The 14,497-nt window shown below is 50.3% G+C and overlaps 1 protein-coding gene across 5 annotated transcripts in view; it reads left to right on the plus strand.

Moving 5' to 3' along the window:
* Nucleotides 1–14,497, plus strand: part of TRAPPC10 (trafficking protein particle complex subunit 10) — an 89,543-nt gene that overhangs the window by 55,925 nt on the left and 19,121 nt on the right. For all 5 annotated transcript variants that reach the window (XM_025863459.2, XM_025863460.2, XM_073887101.1 and 2 more), the window contains 10 exons: nucleotides 1,812–1,958; nucleotides 2,612–2,726; nucleotides 3,513–3,589; nucleotides 4,350–4,441; nucleotides 6,490–6,630; nucleotides 6,946–7,058; nucleotides 9,817–10,331; nucleotides 11,140–11,281; nucleotides 12,298–12,456; nucleotides 13,268–13,497. In XM_025863459.2, the coding sequence (XP_025719244.1) occupies nucleotides 1,812–1,958; nucleotides 2,612–2,726; nucleotides 3,513–3,589; nucleotides 4,350–4,441; nucleotides 6,490–6,630; nucleotides 6,946–7,058; nucleotides 9,817–10,331; nucleotides 11,140–11,281; nucleotides 12,298–12,456; nucleotides 13,268–13,497 (1,731 nt within the window). The remainder of the gene's footprint in view (nucleotides 1–1,811; nucleotides 1,959–2,611; nucleotides 2,727–3,512; nucleotides 3,590–4,349; nucleotides 4,442–6,489; nucleotides 6,631–6,945; nucleotides 7,059–9,816; nucleotides 10,332–11,139; nucleotides 11,282–12,297; nucleotides 12,457–13,267; nucleotides 13,498–14,497) is intronic.

Raw genomic sequence — 14,497 nt, forward strand, 5'->3', positions numbered from 1 at the left:
TCCCCCTGCAGTCCTTCCTAGTGCTCCCCCTGCAGTCCTTCTCAGTGCTCCCCCTGCGGCCCTTCTCAGTGCTCCCCCTGCGGCCCCTCGCAGTGCTCCCCCTGCGGCCCCTCTCAGTGCTCCCCCTGCAGTCCTTCTCAGTGCTCTCCCCTTGCGGCCCCTCTCACTGCTCCCCCTCGCGGCTCCTCCTTGTGCTCCCCCTGTGGCCCTTCCTAGTGCTCCCCCTCCCCCTGTAGCCCCTCCTGGAGCTCTTCCCTGCAGCAGCTCCCTGCTCTGACTACTAGGTGTTCCCTTTCTCTTCTGGGTTCATCTGAGGCAGAAGCCCTGTGTATAGCTTTGGTGCATTCCCTTTATTCTTGCTGGCAGATAACGAGCGTGTGCCTGAGGAGAGGTGGCACATTCAGCAGAAGCTTCCACAAAACGGCTGCCTGTGATGGTACTGTCTTGTGAGGTGACGGTACTCGGAATGTGCGGTACCCGGGAGCCAGGAGGGCCGGTGAGGCCGGCTCAGCCGACTCAGCCCGCCTTGGTGTGATTGGGGAGGGAGGGATGTGCCCTGACCTTGTCCCCAGGCTGCATCCTGCCAACCAGCTTTTCTCTGCACCCCTGGCATATGGTGCATCGTCTGGGCCAGAGGAGCTTCTGACAGTGTAAATGGTTTTTAGGCCCATTTTTCATCTGAGAGGATCTAAGTCGTTTATCTCATTTTGCAGAGACTGGGCAATTTAGCTTTTTGGGAACATTGGCACTCTGGTTCCTTCCAGTTGGTTCCAGGTCCTTGTATTTGCGCTCAGCATGTGTCAAAGGAGTCTTTTGTCAGCATTAGGCAGCTTCCCTTGTCAAGTGATGTACAGTTACCTCTTACGTTCCGATTTTTGAATAATAACTGGAGTGCCAGTTGTAAGATCCCTCGTAGGATTAGTGCCACCAGGAAAATGGTCAGCCCCGGCAACTTGAAGCGTTAAGATGCCATTGATGGTGAGACACGTTCCTATTTCAGAGATGCTTAAACGTGGGGAAAAGTGTATCTTAGAGTCAGTCATACACAGTAGATGCTTTCTGTATTTGCGATAATACAGCATTTGCGTTATTGGTCTTGCAACGGAAAGGCTCAGGTATGTACAGCAGTAGAGAGGGCGATGCGATGGACGTCTGCGTCTGCCACCCCGGCTACAGCGGCTACCAGCCTGCAAGTGACCATTCTCCGCTTTATCTGTGTCCCTATATCCATGGCCCCCTGGGCTATTTTTAGGCAAATCTTAGACATCATGTTTTATCTGTGGGTGATAGTTCAGAGGGTATCTCTAAACTGCAGGAGCTCTTTTTTCCAGACTTAATCATACCTGAAAAAATGAACAAATTAAATAACTCCTAAGTATCACCTGATGACTTACTTAATGCTCGGATTTCATGTATTGAGCATGGTCTTTCCGAAATGGGGCCCAGTGCTCACCTGAGGTGCTGGCTTCTGCCCTTCATAATGTGTACTCTTCAAACCCAGATAAGCGGTGATAGCCAGCCCTTTTTGTAGCTGCCTTTTCTTAATAAGCTTTTCAAAATAGATTATTGAAAGTCACATCCCTCCCAAGGCTCTCATTATCATTGGAAACATAAAACCAAAAACTGTGTTTGGACGTGGATCGCCCCTCCTGTCTGGAGGCGAACTGATGGGCCTGTGCTCCGGTCCCCTGTTCCCTTCCTGTAGCCATGCAGACGGCAGCCCTGGGGGGGGTCGCTGCTCGAAGGGGCACACTCACCAGAGCGCGGGACGGTGCCGAGCTCTGTCTTCACACCGTGCTTGTGCCCTCCAGGTCTCTGTCCCGCCCGGTGCTCTGGACTGCTGGGTGTTCCTGAGCTGCCTGGAGGTGCTGCAGAGGATAGAGGGTTGCTGTGACCGGGCGCAGATCGACTCGAACATCGCCCACACTGTGGGGTTATGGAGCTATGCCACTGAAAAGGTAACCTCCCGAATGCAGGCCCGGGTGTTGTTCTGGGCTGGGCCCCTGGGGCCGGTGGATGGAGGAAGCTGTTTGGAGAAGTGTGGTTCCCTTGGTCATCGCACAGGCGGTTCTCGTCACTTCAGGGCATGTCTAGTAGTAGTGAGGCACAAAATGGTTCCTTGCCAGTGTCACTCTTCAGCAGAGACCAAGTGCTTGCCCTGTTTGTGCCGAAGATGCTCTACACCAGCAGTTGGGCGGGGGAGAGAGGGAGGCGCAAAGAAGGGTGAAGTGGGAAATGTCGTGTAAAAGTGAGAGTGGCTTCTGCCCGTAAGTGACGGGTGGTCACCCGCTGTTGTGGCAGGATGGCCTGCTCGTGTCAGGTCACCGGGTGCAGACTGGGCGGGAGGCCTTGAAAGCGTGGGACCGTGCAGGTAGGGGAGTGGCCTGAGCTGAGACCTCCTAGTCTCCGGTCACTCAGGTTAGCACGTGGAAGGTGGGAGGGCAGACTGATCCCAGTGAGGTGTGTTCCTACATGCAGGTAAGAAGTATGTGGATGGAAAGCTAAGTGTCTTCTAGAATTTAGTTGGATGTTAATTTTTAATATTCAAATTCATAAGTTCTCTGCTGCCTGCTGTTGCCAGTTACTGGAAATTGTGGGTTTATCTCAACAGCTAAAGTCCTTGGGCTATCTGTGTGGACTTGTGTCAGAAAAAGGACCCAACTCAGAGGACCTCAACAGGATAGTTGATCTTTTGGCAGGTTTGGGAGCTGAGCGACCTGAAACAGGTACTTTTTGATGTATGTCTGAGCAGGTGGTACAGTGGAAAGTCAGGAGAATGTTGGTTGTATCTTGGCACATTTCATTCAAGTTCTAACCATATAATCGCTCCCCATTTGGGAAATTAGAAATTATACTCCTTGTTAGCCGACCAGATTAATATGTGAGATATTTTATTTGCCTTTTACTAATGTAAAGAAGTGTTAGACATAGTTTAAGAAGTTGGGAGGATTTTTAAAAATGTTTCTGAGTTTCTCACAGGCTTACGCAAGCTGGTCATGACTTTCTACAGCCTGTGTGGGGTTAAGATCTCCCTCTGAATCACAGGGGATCTAGTTTCCGAGCAATATGGACAGACAAATCCTTTTACCCCATAAGTTACTCATAGGTCACAGAGCCCTTTGGAAGGAGCCTTACTGCTTCTTGCAGGTGTAAACAGAACGGTAGGAGGGAGATTTAGCCAAAGCCTTGCTGCTCTCCGGACCACGTGTGGGACGTGTGATGTTCACGTTGCTGGGCTCCAGCCTGACACACGTGCGATCACTGTGGAAGTGACGGATTTAAGAACCCCAGTCTCCATCGAGAATGAAATATTACACGCAGGGTTTAGAGTCTCTCATGGCTATTCTCATTGGACAAGCACAGAGGTAGTGATGTGGTTCCAGGTGCATGGCTGTTTGTGATTTCCCTGGGCAGCAGGTGAACCCCCGAACCTGTGGCGTTTGAGGGTGGATGTGAACTCATGACTGGACACACTGAGGACGGATAAGGACTCTTATTTCTTTTTGTTTAAGCCAACACAGCTCAGAGTCCTTACAAGAAACTCAAAGAAGCATTGTCATCAGTAGAAGCTTTTGAAAAGCACTACTTAGTAAGTATTATAAACGGTCCCTGTCTACCCATGGCAGAAAACGGCCTCTGGAAGACTTTGCTGCTACGTGGCCTTGGGATAGGGAATGGGATGGTGTTCGGGACCTCCTTCTTATTGGCCGTTTATGTTTCCTTGCGGTCCCTAGGGAGCTGCGGATGGCACCTGGGGTAGTTGTTCGTTAGTACCTCTGGTGCCGTAATTAGGCATAAAAGCATCTGTGGATATTTATAAGTTTGTTCAGAGTGGTAGTGCTCATTCAGTAGAATAGAAATTATAAGGGAGGATAATGAACGGGTTTCTATGTACAAAAAAAATGCTTTAGACTTGAACAGAGGTATTGTGCTTGATTTTTAAAAGATTTTGATTTGGAGAGCCTGCGGGAAGCACAGTGCGGGCAGGAGCCGGGTGGGCCGGCTGCACTCCCGAGTCTCGGGGAACCTGGGAGTAGTTGACAGAGCTTTTTTGTCCCTGTTATCCAAAAAGTGAGAAAAATAGTAAAAATGTTGCCCACATATGGAAAGTACTTTGAGGAGTTAAATATTCTCTGCCTGCTGAGTTCGTATTTTGGTTGTTATTATGCTTCATAATTTATGTACGAGTTAATGACTTTGCATAAATCACACATTACATAAAAACTCAACACAAACACAGATGTGACGTAAACAGTGCTGTGATATTAATGACAAGGTCTTTTGCTTCCCCATCGGGTGAGTGAGTGTAGGACTTGTACAGGCTGACGTGGGCGTCTCCTTTCTCACAGGACCTGTCCCACGCTGCCATCGAGATGCACACGAGCATCGGGAGGACCCGCTCTGCTAGGCTCGTCGGGAAGGACCTGGCAGAGTTCTACATGTAATTGATCGGGAATGTTTCTCGGAGTTTCATACATGTCACATGTGTAGTAGGAAAGGGTCTGTCGCGTGTGGGGTTAATGTGACGTGCACATAAATGTGTAGAATGAAAAATGTAGAACCTGTCAACCCATCAGCATCAGCTTTGTTTCTCAGTTTCTCCTGAAGACCAGATGGAGAGATTTTTAGCTTCTTAACCCTTCATATCTGTTACTGGTCTTTGTGTTTCTTTTTTTTAATTAAACTAATGTAACGTACTTCTGTATGCAGGTGGTGTTTAGAACATATCTGATATCTAGTATTATGCTTTTATTTAATGAAAGAATTAGGGAGGAAATAGGAATTTTTATCCAGTGGCATAAATTGGGATGCAGATTCTGAAATACTCTTTTATCATATAGCATTTTCTCTGGTTCATGTCAGTTGCTTCCTGGGCAGATTGAAAACCTGGAGGTCAGTGATGTGCAGTCCCTGCGTGTGTTCTGCGTGCGAGAGAGGGCTGCTGTGGGGGAGACGGTGTGCACGGGCTGCGAACATCGCCAGTCTCACCCCAGCTTTAGGGTCGGGTGCTAGAGATAAGACTCAGAACTTAGCATTTTTCTCACATGTTTGATAAAATCAGCCTATTGAAGAGAAGAAACCCTGGCCAGAGCTCTGGAAAGGCATAGAAAATCTTAGGGAAAAGATGTTTAAGTCTTCTCAAGTGTGTGCTTGAAATGCTATCTTGAAATCTAGAATTAATAAAGTAATTTTATTAGATGAAACCAGAAAGAATAATTTAACTGGTTAAAGTAGCTGCAGAGGGATTCGTGTATCATCTGGATGAACTTCCTAGTTTTCCAGATGTGCTTGGGGCAGCCAGTCACGCACCTGACGGCGGGCGGTCGGGGCTGGAGTTTGGCGCTCCCGAGTCTCCATCTAGGGAATCTGAGGAGTAAGTGTTTAGTCGATGGGGCAAAGAGGCCGCATCCTCAGATGCTATGAGTTGAGCCCGCCTGGACGCCAGTGCATCCTGAGGCCGGGAGCCCTGGTGGGATGGCACTGGAATGCTAATCAGAGACTTTGGGTCCTGGTTCCAGCTTGCCACAGACTAGCTGGGTGGCCACTGGCTTCCATCTCTGGGGGCTGAGGCGTGGTCTGTGGATCCGCTGCTCTAGAACTCAAGAGTCTTTGGCTAGAGATAGTAACTGAAGAAGCATCGAAGGTTCTGACCCCTTTGAAACACGGGAATATAGGAATACCGGCACACATAATGCATGTAATTTGGTAGCTTGAACATTTATGTAATTTGAGGATCTGAGAACTCTCATTTCTGTAAGGGTAAGGGAGTACGCCCTGGGATGTCTCCCCAGGGTGCCTAGAAAGGGTGAGTGCTCGCTCAGTGTTGGTCTTCGTCCCGTGAGTGCAGCCCTGCGGGGAAGGTCAGGGGTTCGTATTGTCACGGAGGCTTTGGCCAGCTCCCCTCAGTTGTGCTTTGAACTTGGTTTTATTCTGAACATCTTGAAGGTTTAAATTGGGACTGGAAGATCCTCTCTTGGGTGATGTGTGTTGCTATTTAAATTCTTCTGGTTCTCTGTAAATCTCTGAAGTCTGCTCAGGGCTGTTTGCCTGAGTTTGAGAGTAGATCCAAGCTCCAGACTCTCAGTTGGGCCATATAGACTGCTTCTGTGTGTGCCTGTCTCTAGTAGGAGGTGTGGCACTGGGTGCAGATTTCACAGCTCCCTGGCTAACTAGCTGTGTACCTGTGGACAAATCCTTCACCTTGCTTAACCTTGGCGTTCTTGTGTGTCAGCTCGAAATAGTGAGCAGTGCCTTTACTTTCTTATCCTGAGATTCCCTGTGAAAGTTTTTTGGCGAGTGTATGATGCTGGACACGCTCTGTGGGCTTAGCATGAGCGTGTTCGCCGGCTCCACTTGCGCACCCCCTCCTCTGGGGAGTGTCGGGGAAGGACCAGGACGGCGCACTGTCATGGTGTAGGCTCGCAGTGGGTGGCGGGCAGGTCATGATTATCATGAACTGTGACGGAAGCTTGTTTGTCGATTTGCAAGGAGGAAAAAGTCTCCACAGAAGGCAGAAATCTATCTTCAAGGAGCATTGAAAAATTACCTGGCTGAGGGTTGGGCACTCCCTATCACGCACACAAGGAAGCAGCTCGCCGAATGTCAGAAGCATCTTGGACAAACCGAAAAGTATCCTTTAAGTTTGATGTTCGCGTGCAACGGGAGACTTGCTCTCTGTACAAGCAGAGGTGCCTACAGGGAGTGTTTAATAAGCACCTCATAGTTAAGAGGGAAAAAGCCTGCCTTGTTCTGATGTCCCGTGTCACATGGAAGTTAGGTGCCTCGTCAACATGTCTGATCTCCTTTTGAGTTCCTAATAACTTAGCCATGAGGGAGAATCCCCACTGGGCTGCACCTGGAGGCTCCAGGGACCGTGGAGCCCGCTTGCGCCCAGCGCCACTCAGGGTGGGGTCCTTTGCCAGACCCCTTGACTCTTCCCTCCAGCTACCTTCAGACCAGTAGCCTTTTGGCCAGCGATCACCATGTAACTGAAGAGGAGCGGAAACACTTCTGCCAAGAGATACTCAGCTTTGCCAGCCGCCAGACAGACAGCCCAGGTCAGACTTGCTCTTTGGGGGGCTGTTAAGAACCTTTTTTGTTTGTTTATATTGAAATCTAGTTACCGTACAGCGTTCTGTTGGTTTCCGGTGTACGATATAGTGAGTCAAGACTTCTCCACATGACTCAGTGCTCATCCCCTCAACGTGACAAGTGTGTTCTTCGTCCCCACCTCCTGTCTGACTCGTCCCTGCCCGCCGCCCCTCTGGCAGCCACCACTTTGTTCTGTAGTTAAGAGTTTGTTGTTTTGTCTCTTTTTTGTTTCTTCCTTTGTTTTGTTTCTTAAATTCCTTGTATGAGTGAGAGCATATGGTATTTGTCCCATTTCTTTCTGAGAGATACTTTGCTTTACCGGCTGACAGCCCAGGTCAGAGTAACTTTTAAAACTTTTCATTGTGAAAATCTTCAAATGCTATAGGAAAGTAGAAGGAATAATCCAGTGTTACCGGCTCCCCACCTCGACTGAGCAGCTTTGTGGCCAACCTGTGTCTGCCGTCTTGCTGCTGAGCTTCCCTGTGACTGCACACCGCATGTCACACGTCACCCTGGGGCCGCTCCGTGTGGCCTTCTGAAATCAGGGGCGCCCCCACGCCCCCGCTAGTGGCCTATGTTCCAGTCTCCCTTAGCGGCTTGGAAAATGTTTCTGTAAATTATGTTTATTGGAGTCCAGTCAGGGACCACGTGCTGCCTTTGATTGTTATACCTCAATTCTCTTTTAATTTAGAACAGTTCTTCCCATCGTTGTTTCCTTTTTTAATATTACCAGCTTTATTGAGATAGAATTCACCCATTTGCAGTGTACAATTGAGTGGCTTTTAGTGTATTCACAAATATGTGCAGCCATCGCTATACAGTCAATTCTAGAAGCCCCATACTTATTTCTTCCCAACTTTCCTCCTACCGCCCCACCCTCAGCCCCTGGCAACCACTGATCCTGTAGATGCCTACTTTATATTTCACATAGGTGGAGCCATACCGTATGTGGTCCTCTGTGACCAGCTTATGTCACCGAGCATCATGGTGTCAAGATTCACCCATGTCGAAGCCTGTGTCAGCGCTTTATTCCTTTTTATGGCTGAATAATGGTCCATCGTATGGATGGACCACATTCTGTTTATCCATTCAGTTGTGTGACATCAGGGTTGTAAGACACTGACTTTTAAAGACATCGAGCCAGTTATCTCATAGACTTTCCCATCTTTGGAATTTGTTGAGTGTTTCCTCCTAGGAGCGTCCAGCAGGAAAGTCGGTCTGAAAGGCTTAGGTTTAGTCTAATGATTTGGCAGATACACTTCATAGGTGGTGCCGTGTGGTCAGGTTCAATTTATTGTAACATTTAGCTCCTTGTGTTTAGTTTATTAAGAGGAGTACTTATTTAAAATAATTCCTGCCTTAGTCAACTTGGGCTGCTATAACGAAGTGCCACAGACCAGGTACTTAAACAACAGATGTTATTGCTCACAGTTCTGGAGGCTGGACGTCCAAGGTCAAGGTGCCATCAGAGTTGCTTTCCGATGATGCGTCTCCTCCTGGCTTGTCCTTACATGGCAGTGGGAGAGAGAGAGAGACAGAGAGATGGCTTGGGGTTGGGAGGGCGGGGAGGGGAGCGAGAGGGAGCACTCTAGTGTCTCTTCTGATAAGCCCAGTTACCTCCCGGACGACCCCTCTTCGCACACTGTCACACTGGGGGCTGGGACGTCCACTTGCACAGTGCAGTCCGTGGCAGTTACTAGCTACCTGAAAGCCAGTGTTTCCGAAGATCGTGGCTTTAGGTAGCTAGGGTCACTGATTGCTGGGCTGTATTTCACTCACAGTGAGCCGTCTGGATGGGTTTCTCAGGAGCAGCATGGCACTGGCTTATATTTGTAGATTCTTTAATGTGCCCCCAACTCTCATCGGCAGAGCCGTGTGCCGTGTTTGCTTTCGTGTGTGTGAGCCTGGGCAGGCATGCTTCTCCTGCCGGCGTGTCTGCTTTCGTGTGTGTGAGCCTGGGCAGGCATGCTTCTCCTGCCGGCGTGCCTTGCTGTCTCTGTATGAACAAGCTATTCTATGATGTCCACTGTTTTAGAACACTAATTTCTGCAAGTCCGTCCTATAGTTGATTAGTGTTTACTATAGTAAACACTGACCAGTCAGTAGGCAGCCTTGTAGATTTTCTCAAGAAGCCAGGTGCTTATAGAAAGGAGGCCAGAGAGTGTAGCGGGTTGTTCCCCCTTAGTAACGGTGGGGCTGGGGCTTCACTGTCCTATTGGGGTCCAGGAGGCAGGGCTCCCCACTTCATTGGCTGACTTCATAGGCTGGCAGGCAGCTGGGTTTATTTCCAGATATACGGGAGGAACATAGACATCTTCACTTGAGAATTTCTTTATGTGGTTGGGAAAGTGGTGGAATTCTTGGAAACAGCCCTAAGAATTGGACTGTTTACAAATATGGTTTTAAAATTCAGGTGTTAATCAACCTGTTTTTCTCTTAGGTTTGCCAGAACAGAACTTATAGAGCTTAATTTCTTCAGATTTTGTGATTTCCAGGGGGCTATGTAGGCCTGTGTTTATGTTCTACTTTTGACAGTGTAGCGTGTTTTGGTGTGTGACGATGGTATGGGGTTGGGAAGTTTCAACCGTCTCTTCTGACTAGCACTGCCTCTTGATTGTGGTGTTGCATGGGCTCCAGCAGGCCCCGGGGTGACCAAGGCCCTGCTGCCTGTAGGTGGTCTAGAGCGAGACTTGGCGAGTAACTCGTGGTGATGTGCGTTTACAGGTCACAAGATAGTACTCCCTCTGCATTGTTTTGCACAACTGAGAGATCTCCATTTTACCCCTTCCAACGCTGTGGTCCATGTGGGCGGTGTTTTGTCCGTGGACATAACCATGTGCAGCCAGATGCCCGTCCCCGTCCATGTGGAGCAGATTGCAATCAACGTCCACTTCAGCATCGAGAAGAACAACTACCGGAAGACCGCCGAGTGGCTTACCAAGCACAAGACGTCCAATGGGATTATTAACTTTCCAACGGAGACCTCGCCTTGCCCTGCATCCCAGAACAACTTACCAGCACTGGAGTTATATGAGATGTTTGAGAGAAGTCCCTCTGATAATTCCTTGAACACAACAGGGATTATATGCAAGAACGCCCACATGCTGCTGAGGAGGCAGGAGAGCTGCGCGTCTCTGGAAACGCCCTCAGGCGTGGCTCTGGAGGGCGGGGCCCACGTGCTCAAGTGTAACGACGTGACTCTGGAACCGGGGGCCAATAGGCTAATGTTCAGGACGCAGGTATGTGTCGGGATGGGGAGCTGACTTTGCAGGTGCTCAGGAAGGGTTTCGAGCTCGCCGGGGCTGTTGGCAGTGTGATGAGAATTCGGTGGAGGCCTCTGTGCGCTACCCTGGGTTTTGTTTATATCCTTAAAGAAAAACAGACTGGTATTTTAAAAAATCTTTGACACACAATGTTATGACAGTTGATAAATTTTGAAAGAAATTCTTAACGTGGGTAATTATTTTTGCTCTCACTGGATTTAGAGTTTTTTCCCTTTGCATTAAAATACAGCCTCGTTTGTCGAAATGACATTTCAGAGAAGATGGCCCGGGTCCGTGTTAAACGTTGTTTTCCTTTCGTTTGGCCGCGTGGGTAGCAAAGCAGCGGCGGTGACTGCTCTCATACACCTCTTCCCCAAGGCGGTGTGTCCTTTGAGTCCCGCTGAGCGAGGAGGGCCCGGCCACAGCACAAAGCACTGTTGTCACGTGTGTTCTCAGTCGAGGCTCGGAGCAGGTCTGAGGTCTCAGGCTAAGGTTCCACGGAACCCCTTTGAGGAGAGGAGGCCACAAAGGACGTGTATCAACTCGAAAATACATTCTTAGAAGCAGAAAGGCGCATTGAGGCCTCAGTCACTTAGAAACCCCCCGACCGAGGGCCTCTGAGGCTCTCGTGAGCGGCCCACGGGCTGAGGCAGAAGCGCAGAGCGGGGGGGACAGGGCAGGGAGAGGCAAACGGGCACTGCCCAGACATGGTGGTGTAGCCCCCCTCGGGACGGCCGTTCCGAGGGTGGGGGGTGACTTTCCGAATGCTCGCATCTGACCCTAGGCCAAGGAGCCCGGGACATACACGCTGCGGCAGCTGTGCGTCTCGGTGGGTCCAGTGCGGTTCGTGCTCCCTCACCTCTACCCGCTGGTGCAGTACGACGTGTACTCGCAGGAGCCGCAGCTGCGCGTGGAGCCACTGGCCGGTGAGTGGGCCGCTGGCTGCCGGGAGCCTGGCTGGCCTCGCCCGGGAGCCCTGTCCAAAGCTGCTGTCCCTTTGTCAAGTCCCGAAATTAGAAGGCGTTGGTATAAGCAAATTATTGAAGACCACGTGGCACTTGATGAAGACACTGATGCGTTGCTGGGGCTGAACAGGGTGTATTGATTTGGCTCGTGTCTTCCACTTGGGAAAAAATTCAAGGAAAGCCTTTTTTTCAATTTAATCTCTCCACACTCCCTACTTCCCTGATTTTAAAAGCCTCCCAGGGCCACCAGGAAAGGTCCTCAGATGCTGGACAGCCTCTCAGATGGTGCCGTCAGAGGACTGCTCACGGGAAGAGCTGGGGACACCCCGAACCAGCCGGGGGACGGGCTGGCCGTGCTCCCGCCTCCGCTCCCGGCCGCGGCCCCTCGCTCCCGTTCTCGCTTGTGCCTTCCCATCCCTCTCCTCTGTCCACTCCTCCTCCTGGGTCCTGATCTCTTGCCTCCTTCCTTCTGCCATCCTGGCGTGGGACTCTTGGGGAGCTCAGCCCATCTCCGCCCTCCGTTCCCGTCGGGGGGAAGGCAGTAGCGGCCCCCTTCTCCCAGCGGTTTCTGAACCGAAGGTCATGAAGGCCTCACCTGAAAAGGCCAGAAACAGTTCTGAAGAGCATGAATAGTACGTGCGCTTCCATTAGTCTGTTCTTTAGGGTCCTTAGCTGCTTCTCTCTTACTAACTTACTGGCAGCTGAATTTTGGGACTGTCATAGACATGCCTGCCACTGTGAGCCCTAATAAGTCTTTCTTCGGTGCTGATAAGACTCAGATTCTCTTGTTCCCAGCAGGGCGCCCCCCCCAACCCTGCATCCCTGTGATCGAGATGGACCGTGAGGGTGGAGGGCTGGAGCCAGGAGTGAAATACGGAATCTTTAGAAGGAATAAATCTGCTTTCGTGCCCTTCTGACCTCACAGCAGGCCCCCCATCGATTGATCGTGATGCTGATTGCTGTCTTCTTCCCTTCAGATAGCCTTTTGGCTGGTATTCCTCAGAAGGTAAAGTTCACTGTGACTACTGGCCATTATACAGTAAAAAACGGGGACAGCCTCCAGCTCAGCAACGCGGAAGCCATGCTCATCCTGTGTCATGCAGAGAACAGAGCAGTGATCTACTCCAACACAAGAGGTGAGGCGGCAGTCGCCTGGGGAAGGCGGACTCTTGCCATGGTTGCGCACGTGAGGCTGTAGGGCGCCTGTGGCCCCCGCTGTCCGCAGGCAGCGTCTGAGAATCACTTCTCCCTGCAGCTCTTTTCGTGGCCATGTCCTGCCTGTAGGTGGGCTGGGAGCCTGACCTTGGGTGGGACATCATAATTTGGGATGAATAGACAGAGCCGTGTATATACTTGGTGGCCAGGTGCTGCTGACCTTGCTAAGGGCTTATAATGCAGCATCACGGACTGGGGCCCCTGCTCCAAGAGGATGCCTTGCCAGGCTGCAATCTCCTCCTACCTCCCTAACCCCCCTCACCAAAAAGTAAAAGCAAATCAGCCTTTTTAGGCACTGGCCAGAAGCCCTAGAAAAGTCCCATCTCCCTTGATCTCCAGGCATGAGGTACGGAGAGGGAAGGACGCTGCTCCCCTTCTGGGCGGGAGCTGTTCTTCTAGGGGAATGGAATGGGAGCACGACGTGCAGGGAAACACACGGTACATGGTGGGCCACGTGGGAAGTGTCCCTTTTCTGTCTTCAGACTTAGCACAGTGACCGTTCTGGTCTACAGCCAGCTGGCTTATACCGTATTACTGTCTTAGAGGGTTTTGGTCCTCATTTTCCTGCCTCTGCCCTGCCACCTTAATCCTTCCTAGGTACACTCTTGCAGGTGCATAGGAGCAGCGGGAGTTGGGCTGGAACTAAACTGCTGGGCCTATCACCTACCAGAAGAGAAAGGAACAAGGAAACACAGGGAATGTGTTAGAAGTGACTTTTTCTGTCTTTCCTAGAAAAGGCTTCTGATGTGTTGCTCCGGGTTCAGTCGTCTGACAAGGTCACAAGCATCAGTCTGCCTGCTGCTCCTGCATACCACATGATTGAGTTTGAACTGGAAGTTCTCTCTTTACCTTCAGCTCCAGTGACTGGAGGAGAGAGCAGCATGCTGGGGATGACAGAGCCCCATAGGAAGCATAAGGACACACAGAAAGCTGGCCACTGCATGGCTACCACGGACCATAAAGTAAGGAGGGGCTGGAAGTGCTCCGCCCGTGCCCGCAGCCTCTGCCGGTCGTGCTTGTTCCGAAAGACAGGACCCAAGAGATGACTTGTGTTGAAGTGGCAGATTTCCCATTCCTGACTCCACATCCTCTCGCTGGGTTTAGCATTTATATCTTTGAATCACCCCTTCTTAGATAAAGGGTACATCTTGCAAGGACAAAGACAAACAGGCTCTAAGTTTCTATACCAACTCAAGAGGGGAGGACAGTTTATTGTAAGAAATAGAATGTTTGCTTTAGGAGAGGTAAGTTTGGGTTTGTAGTCCATTTGTCTTGGTGACTAGGCTAGAGTGAGTTGTGTGTCTTGGTGTGCTTCGGTTTCTGTCTACTGAAGCGTCACGTCGAACTTGGCAAAGAGGAGGCTCTGTCATTTTATGCTTCGATGTTGGTGTTTATTGACAGTTACTTGAGAGATCCATGACTTTGGTCCCAGAGCCACAGTCAGTCCTTAGCTCAAGCAGTGTGTCGCTACCATTGTGCTTATTCAGGTGTGTCCATGTCTTGTAACACAAATATCAGTTCTGAGAGTTTTTTAACCCAACTGTAGAACTGTACACGTGTGGTCCCACAGACCTCTGGATATCTGCATGCTTTAAAAAGCTGCTGCCTGCGGGTCTGGCTGCCAGTCTCCCTGAATCTAGAGGCTGAGATCCTCCCCTCTAGGACCATGGCAAGTCTTGGCACATCCCTCAACTGCTAGAAGGTATTTAAAAATTCAGTAAGTCCTTGGACGGCACAAAGGTTCAAGCAACAAGCAGGAACTGGGACAGGATTGAATGATGAGGCTCATCTCCTACATCAGGCGCTGCTCCTTTAAGGCAGGGAGAGGCGGTTGTGCCATCTACCTTATAGGCACAGAGTCCAGCAGAGTGAAGAAACACAGGAGTATGTTCCAGAACCGGAAGAACAAGGTGAAACCTCAGGGGGAAAAAAAAATCTTAATGAAATGGCGATAAATAAGAA

This window comes from Callorhinus ursinus, unplaced genomic scaffold (genome assembly GCF_003265705.2).
Source record: "Callorhinus ursinus isolate GAN/ISIS: 27379988/994484 unplaced genomic scaffold, GSC_fseal_2.0 scaffold75, whole genome shotgun sequence".
Lineage (NCBI taxonomy): Eukaryota > Metazoa > Chordata > Mammalia > Carnivora > Otariidae > Callorhinus > Callorhinus ursinus.